The 17,151-nt window shown below is 42.7% G+C and overlaps 2 protein-coding genes and 1 long non-coding RNA gene across 11 annotated transcripts in view; 1 reads left to right on the top strand and 2 right to left on the bottom strand.

Moving 5' to 3' along the window:
- LOC107384786 (RAS guanyl-releasing protein 2) overlaps positions 1 to 8,115 on the bottom strand; it is a 145,702-nt gene extending 137,587 nt beyond the window's left edge. For all 8 annotated transcript variants that reach the window (XR_011517328.1, XM_070547439.1, XM_070547436.1 and 5 more), the window contains exon 1: positions 7,656 to 8,115. The gene's annotated coding sequence lies outside the window, so the exon portion shown is untranslated. The remainder of the gene's footprint in view (positions 1 to 7,655) is intronic.
- Positions 4,167 to 5,272, bottom strand: LOC139066390 (uncharacterized). The gene is made up of 2 exons (XR_011519283.1): positions 5,141 to 5,272; positions 4,167 to 4,415 (listed from the first exon to the last, which is right to left on the bottom strand). It is a non-coding gene; the product is annotated as an uncharacterized lncRNA (long non-coding RNA).
- Positions 8,116 to 8,231: 116 nt separating the features above from the next.
- LOC139064251 (uncharacterized) lies at positions 8,232 to 16,009 on the top strand. 2 transcript variants are annotated; one of them, XM_070547418.1, is made up of 5 exons: positions 8,232 to 8,429; positions 8,723 to 8,838; positions 8,911 to 9,088; positions 9,941 to 10,020; positions 12,000 to 16,009. In XM_070547418.1, the coding sequence occupies exon 5, from the start codon at positions 13,985 to 13,987 to the stop codon at positions 16,007 to 16,009; it is 2,025 nt and encodes a 674-aa protein (XP_070403519.1). In that variant the 5' UTR covers positions 8,232 to 8,429; positions 8,723 to 8,838; positions 8,911 to 9,088; positions 9,941 to 10,020; positions 12,000 to 13,984. The 2 variants fall into 2 exon arrangements, with proteins under 2 accessions (XP_070403519.1, XP_070403527.1); XM_070547426.1 differs by lacking the exons at positions 8,232 to 8,429; positions 8,723 to 8,838; positions 8,911 to 9,088 and having other exon boundaries at positions 9,163 to 10,020.
- The last annotated feature ends 1,142 nt before the right edge of the window (positions 16,010 to 17,151 follow it).

Here is a 17,151-nt window from a genome sequence, read left to right as displayed (position 1 = left end):
TCTTCAGAACCCACAGATGTCCACCACTGGCTAGAGATAAAAATAAGTAGGACCACCAAAATGGCTGTTGTCCAATCAATAAAACCGCATATAAATACAAACAAGAATAACAAAAAAAATTAATTTTACAAGTAGGGTTGTCACGGTATGAAAATTTAACCTCACGGTTATTGTGACCAAAATTATCACGGTTTTCGGTATTATCGCGGTATTTTTTAAACGGTGTTGCATATGTTCAGAAAGCATTGATAGTCCTGTTCTACACAAACTGAAATAGTTTTGAAAAGGTTTAACAGTGTTTATTAAACCTAAAATAACACAAAGCCTTAGCAAAAGTGCAACTTTTCACAAGTAAAGGAACAAATAGCTTCTTTTTCTGGAACATGTTACAGTAGTCAGTGCAGGTTTAAATTATACAAATCCAAACATTCAAAACATAAACAATATGTAAACAAATCAAAGAAACACCACTTGTTTTCTCATATACTTGTTTTCTTCATTATCAAAATGAAAATCTAAAACTCCAGTCCACACTTGACTTGAGCACTGTACAAGTCAACCTTAAAATAATATGTATTTAAAATAAATAGCCACTTTAAACAAAATACTAAAATAACTACTACACTATGTAATCAAATCCAAATGTTCAAGTATAAATGGCATTGAATAAGTAAACAAATCAATGACAAGGAACTAATTGTATATTTCTCTTCATCATCAACAAATAAGATGCTTCATTCAGCAACAGGGTGTCCGTGACACGGTTTAAATGCTGGCAGAGGACGCTGCGGCTGCACTATTTAGTGACTCGTTGCATTCTCCCTCAACCAAAAGTCCTCACGTCATGCATTTAAGCTAAAATGCTAATGTTAACTTACCTTGCACTGGCTGTAGAGACGTGGGTGATGGTCACGCAGATGTGCCATTAGATTTGAAGTGTTGCTGCCTTTTGCAGACGCTTGTTTCCTGCACGTTCTGCAAACGGGATAGCCGTCTTCTATTAACTGTCCCTCAGCATTTTTCAGAAATCCAAAATATGCCCATACTTCCGATTTAGTCTTCTTTGAGGGCTGATGGATGTCCTGGGCGCTGCCGTCTCCTCCTTCGGCCATTATTTCAGCTTCAAAGTTTTGGTGCTGTTGCAAACTAAAAAGTGCGTGTGCGCGCCGCGGGAACTTCAGCTGAAGCGACGGTGGCTGGTAAGGGTCACCGCGCTGAAACCGCGGCCACGGTAAACCCACCGAGATAATTTAGTTTTTTAAAAACTGGACGGTTATTTTTATTGTCAACTTTTTTACCGGGGTTTACCGCTATACCGGTTACCGTGACAACCCTATTTACAAGAATCAATTCATGATTTAAAAGCCAAGTCATTAAAGTACATTTTTAAGTGGGACTTCAAGGCCGTAATGGATGCTGACTGACGAATTGTAACAGGCGCAGCATACACGAAAGCACCCCCCCCCCCCCATTTATAATTCATTGAGGGGTATATTCAAAATCTCTTTGGTGTTGGTGCATACCTTGTGGTACCCACACTTTACAAAAGCTTGCTACACCCGTGTGCATTCTCCACCCCAACCCCCCACCACCCCTCCCCACCCCCCACCCGCAAGGTTTGGGGCTTGGTTTGTCCATAGCGATCAGAGGTCCACATATCTGCCACCCTAGGCTCACAGAGGTAGCCAGGTGAGGTGAGCTACCGGCTTCTCTCGTCTCTCCTCCTAGAACAGTTGCCAGATGCAGGCGGCTGCCCGCTCCCATCTTAGCTGAGCTGTGTGGTCATCTAGCTGCCATGCAAGGCTGTAGTTGTGCTGGTCACCTGTGGAACTCTCTGAGAGAGACCACAGAAACACTGCAGCTATTTGAGTTCATGCATGCTTCACTTTTGAGTTACTCAACTGCGTTTTTCTGGCTAACAGCATCCAAAAACCTCTGTTAGCTTTGGGTTAGCTACCTGGCTCTAAGCTAGCTTTACTAGCTTTGTGTAGCATTGGTTAGATTGTTGTAGCTACATTTGGTTCAGTTTATTGGTCTTTATGGGTGTCAACCATTTGGTCCCACCCTCACAGCTCCACTGTTACCCATCATAGGTTGGAACAGACTGCAGCAACTTCCAGCATCACCCCGTTTGGAGAACTTTGTACACTAGATTTTTCCAACAGCAGACAGGGATGCCACGCCCATATTGGTGACAGGTTTATTCATGGTCAAATGCCTCCCACAGTCGCTCCAAAGGGATTAGCGGGGCTGACCCGCGTTTAGCCGTCAGAGGCGAGGGGCTGATGCGGCAATATTACTACCAAGCGAGGCAGAATGAATGCAGCAATATTCGCGTAATATTTGCCGCAATATTCGCGCAACGCCAGCATGGCGCCGGCATGGCGCGTTTATAGACAAACCATTGCGGTAATATTACGCCGATATGCCGGCATGGTGTGTCCTATAAAAGCACCTACAGTTTCTGCCCATCTAGAGACAAAAGTAACTATTTCTCATTGTCTCAATCCAGGGGATTGCAATATATATATATATATATATATATATATATATATATATATATATATATATATATATATATATGCAATATATCACCATATATTGTGATACATTCAGCAAGACGATATTTGCGATTTTCTTTTGACTGAAATTTTTGTAGGAATTTCCAATAAACAGTCCAAACTGATACATACATGAGGTATCTGAACCATAACTAAGGAATTTACATGTTAGTGGTAGAAACAAACCCAATGCACACTGCACCCAACTAGAGGTCACCATTAGAACTGCACCAAAAGAAAAGAACATACACAAATGTTTGTATGTAAATGATTCAAAATAATCAGATACATGGATTTTGAATATCGATAATGTCACGTACTGAAAGGCCATGTATTTGATTAAAATGACCAAAAGTTAACTTCTTCATACAGGTCAGTCTGACACTGTGGTGCCGATATGGAATCTATGATCAATATTCTTTACTTATCCTGTGGTATATCACAAGACATAAAGATACTGCAGAAGATGCAAGACTTCTTATCTGTCTTCTTTGAATAAAGTTTATCTTTTCTGGCTCAGAAAATTACTTTATCATTTAATAAGTTATATTTTGTTGAACTGACAATATGTTTAAATCTAAAGTGTTTGAATAATGTGAATGCTCTACAGTATGAATTATGGGTTAACATGAATGTTTATTCACGTAATGATTTATTCCAGATCTTAAATTACACCAGATTAGTACACTTGTTTAATTATGTTAATCTATCAGTATTTTCACATATTAATATTACCATATTATTGTTAATGGTTAATGTATTCACTTCACATAAATGTTTGACATTTTACTTCACATTAAGAAATACAACCTCTCTAAAAGTTAGAGAAAGGAGTGGTGCCTGAGGTCTTTGATAACGCCCACTTTAACTTGTTAAATTCTGATTTGTCCAAATTGATAAACAATAGTTAATAACAGCTAGACACTTTTTCAGGTTTTGCTAACATAACATCTAAGCTTACATCCCATCATTTCATTCATTGTTTCAGTTATCTTGTCCCAACCATCATTTATCATATTTTGCTCTGTGTCAGCACTAGTAGTAGAAATATAGTATTAAATTGATTTTATAAACTATATTTTTGCTTCTGTCTCAAATTATTACGAAGGTGTGATTTCCCTGAACCACCAAAAAGGCCTGGTTTCATCTTAGATCAAATTTCTAAAGTTCAATAATATTGATAATTCATATTTAGATGGAATATCACAACTTATTGACCATTTAATAAAAGTAACCACTTACATTACGTTGCAATATAATATCGCAGCAAAAAATATTGTGATATATTGCCAAATGGTTATTTTCTTACATGCCTAGTAGAAAGTATATAATCCATGAGTCCATAAGGGTTTTTGCTTTGTACATTTCCATGGTTTACCCTCTTGTTTTTGACTGTAATATAAAAATAAAACTGACATTGACAATATTTCTTTATTGAAGAAAAACTTGTTTAAAGTAGGGCTGCAACTAACGATTATTTTCATAATCGATTAATCTGTCGATTATTTTTTTCGATTAATCGATTAATCGGTTTGTTATTGTTTAGCTATTTAACCTATACAAGTGATGGATGCATTTCAGTTAAGAAAAAAAAACATAAGAGAATTGTGCAGTTGACTGCAATCTATTTTATTGCACATGAACACAGTCAGCAGTATAAAATGAGCTAAACAGTGCAAAATATCAGTCCAGAATAATTTTTTAGCATTAGCTGGAAGCCTGCTCCTTCCACCATGGATAGTGGCCTCATGTCTTTTACCAGCATGTTTAGAATAGAGTTTGTAAGTGGTATGAATTGCTGGGGGGTGAGTGTCTTGTTCCCCATGTAGTTGTCCATCGTTGCTTGTTTTTTTTCTGCATAAGAAACACAAATAGACTGAAATAAGTACACATATAAAATAAAGCAGCACACACACTACAACACTAAATCAATATTATATTATTTGAATTAACAATATACAGTGATCATTTATTTTGAGGGTTACGATCTACAAAATAGCCCACAACAGGAGATATTCAGAAAAAAATTCTAATTTTTTTACTATTAAAAAGCTCTAAGTAAGAAGCTCATGAGGTTTTTACTTTGAGTCTGGAGTGTTTAAATTAGCTAGAGAAATGTGAAAAATGTTTATTTTGTGTAATACTGTTTAAGAAACATGATAAAAATGTGTTGTGAGGCGTTTTACAGCGTTAGACAGTAAAACAGCCTTTTAATAGTAAAAAAATGACTTTTTCTAAATTTCTCCTGTATTTAAAAATTGAAAGCGTACAACTATGCCGCGTTATATTCACCTGGACACAGCTCGTCTGTATATTTTTCTCCGCGGAGTTGTCCTTTTTTGAATGAGGAACATAGTTATGGGTTTGTGCCGTTTTTCTCTTAACGAGGACATTCTTATAAACAGACGTGCTGAATTTGGCAAGCGCATGATTCACAACACGGAGGAGATTCACGATGGCATCTAGTCAATCAGAAGTAGAACACCGTAGACTGACGCGGCAAAAAAACATGTTTAACATCCAGTATAACGAACTCAGCTAAAACACTAAGTCCAGCTTGTTTATTTTCTGTTACTTACCGGGCTGGCTCTTCCAAATGACGGCTCACTTGACCGCGGTGCTCTTCCTCTGCTGCATCAGCCCCCACATGTTTTCGTCTCAAATGTTCACTTAGGGACGTCGTGCTTCCGTGCCATGCTAGATGGTTTTTGTATATTTTGCAGGTCACCCGTCTTTTCAAGGCATCTAGAGTAAAGTGCTCCCATACTCGTGAGGTTTTTGTCCGGGGTTTCTCTTCAGTTTTGTCGCTTCTATTTTTCTTCCGTATTTCCTCTTGTTCCGCCATCTCTCACAGCAAGATGAGCGTCAGTAACGTGATACGTCATGAAAACCGAGGGCACTCATTGGCTCATTTCTTCTTCTACGGCTCCACTGGTAGATCAGTGGCTCATTACTGCCACACACTGGCGGCAAATTTAACAGCTTGTAACCGATGTCAGATTGTGGTAAAAATAGACTTTATGCGGTAAAATATGATTATTAAACAACTAATCGATGACTAAAAAAGTTGTTAACTATTTTAATAATCGATTATAATCGATTAAATCGATTAGTTGTTTCAGCTCTAGTTTAAAGTCATGATGTCAAATCTGAGTCCCACTTTATTGCCTAAACAGGAACTGAGCGTTAAAGTAGTAATATTACACAGCACATTCAAGCAGCATAAACGCTGTCCAGCGTAATGGTGGAAGGCTGGTGATTTGAATTTAATTTGAAGTTATAGAACTTAGACACTGTACAAATATCCCAAACAAAGCAGCAAATGAACATGAAGAAAGAAAAAACATGCTGCAGATTTAGTTTCTGTGCATGCTGACTATATTGTGTCATATACTAACTTTACCTTAATCTAAAACGTGATTAGACTGCTTTTATTTGATCAGACAGAAATTCAGTGCACATACCCATACCTCTAAGACACCCCCCCCCCCCCACACACGCACACACACACACACACACACTAAAAGCAGGACATGGGTGGTTAACACACACTGGGGAGAAGCTAGCATTCAAACGTGCCTCCTAATCCCTGCTGCTCTGAGGGTGGTTGGAAAAAGTCAGCAGAGTAAAGCTGGTTCTCAAAGGGCACTACTCAGCCTAAAACAGCTCTGTACGATGTGGTTTTAGTCAGCTCATCTGAGTGTAAATGTGTTCCCCTGATTATTTGTATGCATGGACGTAATTTGGGGGGGGGACAGGGGGGACATGTCCCCCCCACCTTTTCCAAAGTCAAGTTTTGACCCCTGCACTTTTTACCATCCAAAAACAATATTACTTTATATTAAATTGACACTGGTTGAGCTCTAGGACCAAGCAGAAAACAACCGTTTGTGTTGAAGCCTGTTTCCCATTAGAACATACTGTAAAGATACCCCCCCCCCCCCCCCATGTCCCCCCCCCCCCCCCCCCCACTTCTAAAGTGAAAATTACGTCCATGTCTGTATGTTACACAGAAACACAACTCAACAGAATAAATGTGTTGTTGTTGGCTATTCTGCTCAGTTTTATGGCTTTTTGTCGACTGAACCAGGAAAGGGGGGGGGGGGAGCTGCACAAGTTCAAGTTACTCTGTAGTGCTCATGGAAAACTACTTTAAGAAACAGCTTCATCCAGTAAACCAGTACAGAAAACACTGTAGGAAGTGTCTGACCACCTGTAGCTGTGCAGTACAGCACAGTAGGCTGAAGAACACCCATCAACAACAAGGTTATATTATCAGAGACAGCTGCAGATGGCTACTGGAATGAAGAAATATAGATTACAGAATATATAAAGATGGTAAATATCGGATAAACGATATATCAGTCTACCCCTAGTTAGATGGGGGTTGTTGACATTACCCTTACATTTTGGTAGGCTATTTTGTTTATACAGCAGTCTGAATTTGTATTTTAACTTAATATCATAATTCACATTTAGTTTTCAACTGTAATAGACCTGATTCTGCATAGTTTACCTTTTGTATATTTTGACTTTTGTAGAAATACATTTAGATTTGATTTTAAACAGTTATATTTAACAGGCAATCTTATACTATAACAATAAGATTTGATATTTTCACAATAACATTTGGACTAACCTTTAGACGTTAATGTAGCTGTTAAATTTTTAATGTATAGCTTTACAATCGGCACCCCATACTTTCTCAGACCAGTTTCTTGTCCATTAAGTTTCTGTGGAAACATCTGCAGTGAACAACACGTAGATTAAACTACATGCGTGGACATGTCAGGTTGCTCCATCGCATCCTCTGCAGCGTCAGCCCTTTGTTTTTCATACCGACTCACCGGGGACAGATGGATGTGTGCATATTATGCTATCTGTCCCCGGTGAGTTGGTATGAAAAACAAAGGGCTGACGCTGCAGAGGATGCGATGGAGCAACCTGACATGTCCACGCATGTAGTTTAATCTACGTGTTGTTCACTGCAGATGTTTCCACAGAAACTTAATGGACAAGAAACTGGTCTGAGAAAGAGTGGTACCAGAATAGAGTCGTTATGAAGGTCCACATAAGCTGTGAGCTGTTTCTTACCTTCAGAGTTTGGAAGGTCCCATATTCGAGAGCAGATGCTGCGGTGATGAAACACTTGTGGAGTGAGCCCTGAGATGAGAAGCGTTCAACGCGTAAAATCGACCATCTAAAGGGAGCGTGGGGTTCTGCTGCGGAATCCACCAGAACTCTTTGGAGGGTTTAGTTTGGTCTCTAAATAGTTATCCTCCAAAGCGCGCCGCTCGGATCGATTTGCGGATGCACTCGGAAGCGAGTCTAGGATGGTGTGTATGTTGACGTGCCGCTGAGCTCAGCTCTGAACGTGCGCTTTTTTGTGCCCTTTGGCTTGCCACACATTCACATCTGCTGGCAGCTACAGCACGTGCCACCCCAGCACCGGGTCGCGTTTCAGTCTTCTCGTCTTCTCTTCCAGTTTACTGTGGCATCACAATAAACACAGCCACGGTTCGAACCGTAGGAAGTCCGAGGAAGATTCCGCCTTGCTCACCTCTGATTGGCTAGACGGACCCTACTACGATTGGCTATTTCATTTGGTAGCAAACCATCTTCCCTTGCTGAGTGAGAGGGTGCTCACTGCAGAAGTACAAAGGCGGAGCCGCACCTGGGCTGAGTGCATGTCCTTCCCACCAACAGCATGGCAGCTTATTCCCATGTGCAAATCTATGAAGTTTTACACGACCCTGTTTTTGTAAATAACAAAAGAAACCAGGAAGTCTTCTACAAAGAAGAAACTTCCCTCGAGATATGTTGATGAGGAGCAAGATGTGCCCACATCGCTTTTCCATCTCAAATGCAGTAAGTTTCTCTGAATAGAACACGTTCCAGGTTTTTGTTGTCTAGTATTTCTGCTAATACTATTACTATTATGTACTAATACTGCTACTTCCAGGAAAACAAAACCTCCATGTACATCTGTGGTTGATGAATGAGGTGTGGATGAAGATGATTTTCCATTACATCTGCAATAAATTTATTTACAGTTCAAAAATATTTCTAGCTTTAATTCTATAATTTCTTTAACAGTTTTCATTTTCTAGTATTTACCACTTGAGTATGTTTTATAAAGTCTGATGTATTTATAATTTTAGAGATTCTTTTGATGAAGAGCCATCCGCCATCACCAGCAATAGACAATGTCAGAGGTAGGATGCTGCTGGAGATGATCCACATCTTCTGGACTCCAGGACAACAAAGTCAAACCCAGGTACCGTCGACCCACGACACCCAGATTTATCCCCAGAAGAACCTCTGGCTATCAGCTGCCTCTCGCCGCCAGCTCCAGAAACAAATCAGCGACAAGTAACAGAAGGAGGCCATGAAACAACAACCGTTTCAGGAGCAGCAGTGTGCACAGCTGCTTGGTGAGGATGAAAACCCTCCAGCGACCTCCGCTCAAGGTGACATTCCTGTCCCCTGGATCATTGGAGAAGGAATGGACAAAGCACAGAGGGCAGGTCAGGGATAAAACAGGTTCACTCTGTGCAATAAATAAATTAAAAAACACTCCTTGGGTGTGCTAAGAGAAAGAGTCTGTCTGTAGGACTTTAACCGCTCTGCAGAAGACCACAGCAGCTAAAAACGCCTGAACACTGACAGACAATGTCACCTGAAACTCAGACACTGAAAGTTGTACATATAAAAAAATCATTGTAATACATGCTAGGCTTGATTTCTGCTATTTCAGAGTTTTTGTTCATGTACATTTACGTTTTCTAATTTCTGAGGAAAAATCAAATTAGTTTGTTTTCCTCTTACATCCTGTTTTGGTTTAAAATGCTAATTATAAACTACACACCAGCTTTAATGTTATTAGCCCAATAAAACCAGAGGCACACTTGAAATAATTAAATTACAGACCACCAGAAAAATTGTGATCTTGACCACTGTCTTGATACAGGAGTCTTTAATCAAATTGTTGTACTTGTTCACATGTATCCCCTTTATTATGGTATGTGTGATGTCAACTCCTCTCCCAGCATAGAGGTATGCATTTGACTGCTTTCTAGTTTTTATTAGTTAGTTATCTTTCTTGAGTGAGTGTTTAATTTTAATACTGTACCATGTTTTACTTGCAATTTGTGACAATTTACGGTGTGTTTGTAGATCATCTAAGCTAGGCTATCATTCGATTGCAGTTTGTCAAAAAAGGGGGACCCCAGAACAAAATCTTGCAAAGGGCCCCCACAATGCTAGAAACGGCCTTGGGTTTAGCACTCCTAAGTGAGACTCAGAGAGCGGTATTCACAAAAGTTAAGTGTTAGCTAGCTGTTCATCAGTGTAAACAAGTTGTCCTCTTTTGCCCACAGATAAACGACGAAGGAAGTGACGCCGCCATATGCGGCTAGCTCTGATGAAGACTGCAGGAGTGGTCGAAACTGTCAGCAAGGTAAATAAACCTTTCCTGTGTTAAAAAAAGAACCTAACAAAATCCACTAAAGTGGACGGTAACACATGTCCTCCATGGCGAAATATAGGTTTATCAATACTAAATAATAAAAGAGTAATAAAACAATCACATTACTCATTTCAGGTCCATCACGGTAAGTCTATGAAATAAATGAACCTTAATCTTACCCAGTAAAACATGTTTGTTGCAAATCTAAAATTATTTTGAGGGCTACTATCCGTTTGATTGCTGCAGTTCATTCCCATTTTCTGTCTCTATCAAAGTTATTTTGGAAAAAAAAGAAAAGATGTTGCACTTGCACCCTTATCTGCTAGTGCTGCTACCGCACAGCAAGCTATTATGGTTTTACTGTAAAAGCAACTAAATAAAAGCCAATGGCAATGGCTCATTCAAATTCAAAGGTTGCCTTTCTTTCTCAAACTTTGACCAAATCTAGCAGGTAGATGTTAGACAAGACTTTCGAGCCATTTGTGTTCAGTGGTTCAGTGAGTCTGGGTGACAATGAAACGTGTTCAGTGCCAGTGAAAATTCTTAGAGACTCTGGTGCCTCACAGACCCTTATTTTGAACAGTGTGCTACCATTTAATGACACGAGTTTCACAAACGTCTCTGTCCTGTTAAAAGGATTAACTTCAGAGGTTGTTTCATGTCCCTTACATGAGATAAACCTTAACAGCGAACTCGTGTCTGGGAGGTTTAAAGTGGCTGTTTGTTCGGCTCTGCCCGTTGCTGGCATTGCTCTACTCTTGGGCAATGATATTGCAGGAGGCGCTGTTGTGCCCACGCCTCAGGTGGTGGAGAACCCTATGATTTTGGAGTGTAGTAAATCACCCCCAGGTATCTCATCTGCTTGTGTAGTCACAAGATTAAGTGCTAAAAAGGATGTTGAGAATCTACTGAATGTGTCCACCTTGTTTGAAGGGTCTGGAAACCGGCCTGTGTTTCATGATCAGCCTCAGGAAACAGTTCCTGTGGAAGACGTCCCAGAAGATTCTTCAGGGAATCAAGATAATAAGGATCTGATTTCCCAATCTACATTGATTACAGAACAGAAAAGGGACAAAGCGTTGGATAAGTGTTTCTCTGCTGTAAAAGATTCTGAAGAAAAATCGGTAGGATATTACCTTCAAGAAGGTGTTTTAATGAGGTATTGGAGAAATCCCTGAGCGGAAAAGGCTCCCTGGGGTAGAGTAAGCCAGGTTGTCATCCCTCACTGTTTTCAACATCAAATCATAGCCCTTGCTCTTGAAAGCAAATGGTCAGGTCATTTGGGTATTAAGAAAACTTAAATTGCTGTGTTGGATCACTTCTTTTGGCCAGGGATGAAGAAAGTTGCTACGTTTTGTAAACAGTGCCATACCTGTCAACTGGTGGGAAAGCCTAACCAACCCATTACCAAAGTGCCTTAATCACCAATCCCAGTAATAGGAAATCCATTTGACCACATTGTTGTTGACTGTGTGGGTCCACTGCCCCGCACGCAAACAGGAAAGAAATACATGTTAACCATAATGTGTCGAGCTACTCGTTTTCCAGAACCCATCCCGTTGTCTTCTGTTACAACTAAGTCTGTCATAAAAGCTCTGATTGGGTTTTTCTCACTTTTCGGGTTGCCAAGGGTTATACAAACTGATCAAGGCTCAAATTTTACGTCTGACCTGTTTAAAAAGGTGGCAGAATCATTAGGAGTTGTTGAGGGTCTGACCTCATGAGGAAATTACTATGCAGTGATTTTCTCCAAAATGACTGTGCTTAAATTGCTCTGAAAAGCAAATAACCACATCAGCGCCAAGAAACTTCATTTCCCATGATGCTTTGCACACGGAAGCATTGGGATGATGTCACCGCCTAGTACCAGAAACACGTTCTGCGCATGTGCGGGAAGCCGTGGAGCTTTTCCCGCGAACTAAGACCATAAATCTTCAGCAGAGACAAAGAATCCTCGTTCTTTTGCCCAGGATACCTGGCGGTAAGGACACGCTTGTCAACGCTCCGTCAACTTGAGCACGCGGAAGCTCTAATTGCCCAAGTTGAGCCCACGGAACTGCTGGAAACTAAACTGCAAGCCCATCAGATCTGCTCGTTTCTGCTCCCCTCCAGCTGATGTTTGAGGACACAGAACTGCGGAGGAAAGCAACAACTCCATCAAGCACGCTGTAAGTTATAACTCAGCACAGAAAGAAACTTTGCTGTCTCTGTCCAGCCCGTGGAGAAACACTCGTGAACGCCAAACAACGGAGAAAGCATCAAACCGACGGATGACGCTGGAAACTGCGGAGAAAAACGGAGAACCGTCAAGTCATAACAGCGGGGGACGCCTTGCTGCTTTGGTGATCAGAAAACTCATTTTTTCCTCTCCTTTTCTTCTCCCGTTTCCTCTATAGTCCAGAATAAGCAATAAAACCGCGCTATTGCTTAAAAAGTAGCTTCATGTTTTCCTCTTTCGTCCCAAACACGTCCGTCGGGTCATTTTGAAAGAATAAACTGCTTATTGATCATTGTTTGGTATCTTAAAATGGTTTCTGTCATGGCCAGGCTGAAACTAAAAGATATTAATTTGTGATTAATCTTTTGTGTTGTTTCATGATCTTTTGAAACGTTTTGAGTGATTTAAGGTTAAGTTACTACTGATTCTAAGTGCTTTGGAAGTTAAAGTGCAAGTTGCCACCCACACTTTAGCCAGACAAAGGGGTCAGCCATCTTGTATTCAAGACTCCATTTTGAATCCATACACACGCACACACACACACACACACACACACACACACACACTACTCCTTTGTGAGAACAAAGGACCCCATTCATACATCCTCCATCACATGCAAACACATCCATCTTCAATCATATCACACGGTTATTATTCATCTATTCCACTGTTTATTCATTTGACAAATTGTTAATTAAATGTTATACAATTCAGATTTTGTGTCCAGTAGCTTTGTTGTGTCGAAGAGAAGTCTCTGCTCCAAGGATTCTACGAACTTCAAGAAAGACTGATAAGAGTTTTGGATTCAATTTTTCCCCGGTAAAAGGGGAATGGTGCCCCGTATATCTAAGAATATCTTAATTAATTAATAAATCAGTAAATATTCCCATATTTACAGAATTTATTGAAGAATCCAAAAGTAAGTTGAAGCTTACTAATTGTTCGCTCCTAATAACCCCAACATTTTATTGGTGCGGCCGTGTGAGGCTTGGATACACAGAGATTTCTATCCGGCACAAACAAACAAATAAATCCAAAGAGCTTGAATTAAAAATAATCAGTTGTTCAGCCTTGAACCAGCAACAGAGTGGTGCTGATTTCGCTGAGCAGGAAGCTGCATCGAACTCTCACCAGTAACTCAGTGCTTCTTTAAAGGTGCAACGTGTAATTAATTCTGGCTAACCTTTTAGGTTAAAATTCAGCTTTTCCTTAAAGGTGCAACGTGTAATTAATTCTGGCTAACCTTTTAGGTTAAAATTCAGTTTTTCCTTAAAGGTGCAACGTGTAATTAATTCTGGCTAACCTTTTAGGTTAAAATTCAGTTCCTCATTAAAGGTGCAGCGTGTAAGTAATTCTGACTAACCCTTTTAGGCTAAAATTAACTGCTAATTTAGCGACTTTAACTCACAGTGGCTATTATAACTAACTGAAACCTTCACTCAAAGACTGATAACACCTTGTTTGCTAATATTCTGAAGGAATAACTAGCATATTTAACACTGCAAGTGTTGTAAGACGTTGCTACGGCAACGCACCAGCTTTTGCTAAAATACTGAAAGGAATAGTATTTTAGGCGTTAGTCACGGCATTCCGTGCAATCTTAAAACGCTAAAACCTGTGCGCACAAAGGTTAATTTAGTGTTTTTCTGCTACAAAGCTAGCAGTTGCTGCCCAAAAGGTGCAGCTTGAGCTATCTGCAGAAGCTCTACTAGGCTATTTTTGGTTCGGTTGTTAAAAATGGAGGGACAGAGTAGTGAACTGACCAACTCCCAGCAACCAGGTGGCGCTGCGGCCCACGACTATGAACCTGGCCTACTTTCTGGACAAATATTGTCCAAACTGGTCGCGGTTGCTCGAGAACCCGACTACCCTTCTAGGGATTTCACTGAAGAACAGCGTAGCGACGAGCTAGAAGCTGTAATTGATCAAATAGAAAACCCGGATGGTACAAAACCAATCCAGGTTCACTTAGCTAAGTTAGCCCTGATCCTCTATCAGAGAGGACTCCAACGTGGTCAGAAGATCATGAACCTCCAGAGTATGCTAGCTGAAAAACAGCGAAATGGAAGGCTGATCGAGGAAGACGACACCCGCACCGATTCTGGGGAAGATGGGGAGAAGACCCCGCCCCCTTCTGCTGATGACAACAGACAGTGGGAAGGGGGGAAATACCATGACTCTCTGGACGGACGCACGCCGCAGGGGAGAGATGAAGCTCATCTGTCCCAACCTTCGGCCCCGTTCCCTACACACACTCTAGGGCATTCAGGACCACCTAGGGGCCGAGAGCAGTTCGCCCTCGAACCCCAGGTTGGACCACCACCCTCATCTTCACGGCCTTCTCAATCAGTGAGAAGTCGACCAGCTGAGCGGCACCTCTATTTAGACCGCTCCCCCAGTCCACGAAGGGTGCAAGGTGCCGGCTGGGGTTATCCACAAGCCCAACCTGCACCTCAACCATCCACCCATCCTAGCTACTCCGGTATTCGGCATGCCGATAACCAGCTGCAGGACAAAGCATCATACGCCAGTCCGTACCCGGACAGTGCGTATTACGCAGATGCCCCAGTTGAAAGACGCAGGCTGCACTTCGCAGACGTGCCCCGGGAGGAGGACCTCCCAAGACACCCACGTGACGTGCCAGCAGCCCGCCACAACATGCCGGACCCCGATTTGGGCCCCAGGAGTCAACATTGGGAGCCCAGAGCACACCAGCGATATCCAGCGCCCTCTGAGACAGACCGTGGGTCAGAGTCAGAGGATGACGCGCCGTACCGTGAGTCAGGGCTCCGTGTACGTCAAATTGAATCGCTAGCTAAAGACATAGAACGCTTTGATCCTAACACCAATGAATCCAACGTCGACGATTATCTCAGGGAGATAGAACGTTGTCTGCTTGATCTTCCAGCACCCTCTTCAAGGGAAAAGCTCAAGCTAATTTGGAAAACCACATCTAGAACGGTGCACGGTTTCATGGAAACTCTACCACCTGACATTCGTGATCGGTACTCCTCGCTCTGCCGAGCGTTGAGGGATGAATACGCCACGTATGCAGACTCTGCGTCAGCTACAATGGGGGCCTTCTCCATCAAACACTGGAGAAACGAACCCCCCAGAGAGTATTATCGCAGACTCAAAAGTGCTTATTTCCAAGGTCGAAACGGCCCTGGGCTCGAGGAAGGCCCTGCCTTCAGATCCCTGTTCATTCACAACCTGCACGAGTGTGTTCGCTCCGAAGTCTCAATGTATTGTCGGATGAAGAAACTGACAACTCAGGAGATTAGGAGATACGCTCAACAGGCTTGGGAAGCCGGCGGAAAGCCCCAAAAGCCTGACGCACATCACCGCGTCATGCACCTAGCTCCCGACGCTGAGCCGCGTTTGGAGCTCGAAGGCACAGAAGCTCCACCCACTAAGCCAAAATCTGCTAAACCTAGACCTGCTAAACCACGAAAGCAGTCCCAATCTCCTCAACAGGGGAAGGGGGGTGCTGATTGGCCGCCTAGGTCTGGACAATCAGACAGGAAGTGGCCCAACCAAAACCAACGGCAGGCAGGTCGAAACAGTGGAAGGTTTAAGGAGCGCCACCAACAGGTAAGTCCCGAACGCAAGTCCGCAGGTGAGTACTTGACCAAAGCCGACCTCCAGGAGATGTTTCAGCAGTTCCTAGCTAAACAGAACGAACAGCTGAGATCTGCAGATGAGACCCCTGCACCAAAGTCTTCTTCTAAGAAGCCAGACCCAGAGCCAACGTCCGCATGACTAGGCGTGGCTCAACCCCCCAGCGTGGCCAGGACTTACCTGATCAGTTGGGGAAACACTACTGGTAGACCACAGGAGTCTCCTGAAATCTACCCCCCAGAGAAACCAGATACTAAATTTCTGAAGTTCCTTGGTGACTTAACAAACCATGATCATGCTCGCCGTTTGTACTGTAGCACCAATCTAGGTGGATGCATACAAGTTGATGCTCTGCTGGATACCGGCTCAGAAATCACCCTGATGTGCTCCACACTGTTCCATCGCGTGTCTGACACCATGCGGTCGCTCGGGAAACCAGTCCAGGTAGAACCCTGTGACCTGAAAATCACCAGCTACACCCAGACCCGTGAGTGTATCACTCACCGGGCGTGGCTGGACATCACCTTCCAAGACATGACTCTGGTTCACCCGTTTTATGTCTGCCAGCTAGACACTGAACCACTTCTCATTGGTCAGGACCTGCTTGAACGTCTAGCTCCCCTCATCGACTGCCAGAAGGGTCAACTGTGGGCCCAGGTGGACACACCTAAGCCCTGGAACCCAGATAGCAGCCGACCATCCTCCATTCTTGAAGTCAGCCTAAGTGAGCCGCAAAACCCTTGTTCCAAGGTCATGCCCCTCCCTACGGCTCCCACAGACGATGACCGCCTGCAAAGGCATGAAACCGCTCCTGGAACTCCGTTCCGCACACATTCATCTTTTCTCTGCTCGCTGAAGAACGTCAGCCTGCAGCCATATGCACCACACATAGTTGGTGGTCTTACCATCAACTGCACCCACATCTCAGATGCTCGCCTTGCTCTTTGGTCTGAAAAGTCAGCCATCAGCCAGCAGACGTTTGAACACCTGCGTCAGAAGGACCCCCTTCTGGTCAGTGTGACACGTAGCCATCGGCTCTTGTCACCTACTTGGCCGCAGAGGCTCCTGAAAGCGCCAGAGGTCTGCTCTCTGACTATCCAACTTGGAGCAAGACAGCTCACACATACATTCAGCATCATACCACAGCTTGATCCACCTGCACTCATCGGAGCAGATCTGCTGGTTCGACTCGGTGCCCAGCTGGACACTTGCAATCAAGTCCTTTGGGCCCGAGCCACACCATCCTCTGAGCCTCGCTCAGAAGGCCGTGAACACTTGCTGTC

The sequence above is a fragment of the Nothobranchius furzeri genome, chromosome 2 (assembly GCF_043380555.1).
Source record: "Nothobranchius furzeri strain GRZ-AD chromosome 2, NfurGRZ-RIMD1, whole genome shotgun sequence".
Taxonomy (NCBI): Eukaryota; Metazoa; Chordata; class Actinopteri; order Cyprinodontiformes; family Nothobranchiidae; genus Nothobranchius; species Nothobranchius furzeri.
This window is presented reverse-complemented; position numbering and strand designations above follow the sequence as displayed.

What these genes read in the sequence shown, in the direction of transcription:
- LOC139064251 (XM_070547418.1), top strand. Translation starts at nt 13,985, where the DNA reads ATGGAGGGACAGAGTAGTGAACTGACCAACTCCCAGCAACCAGGTGGC.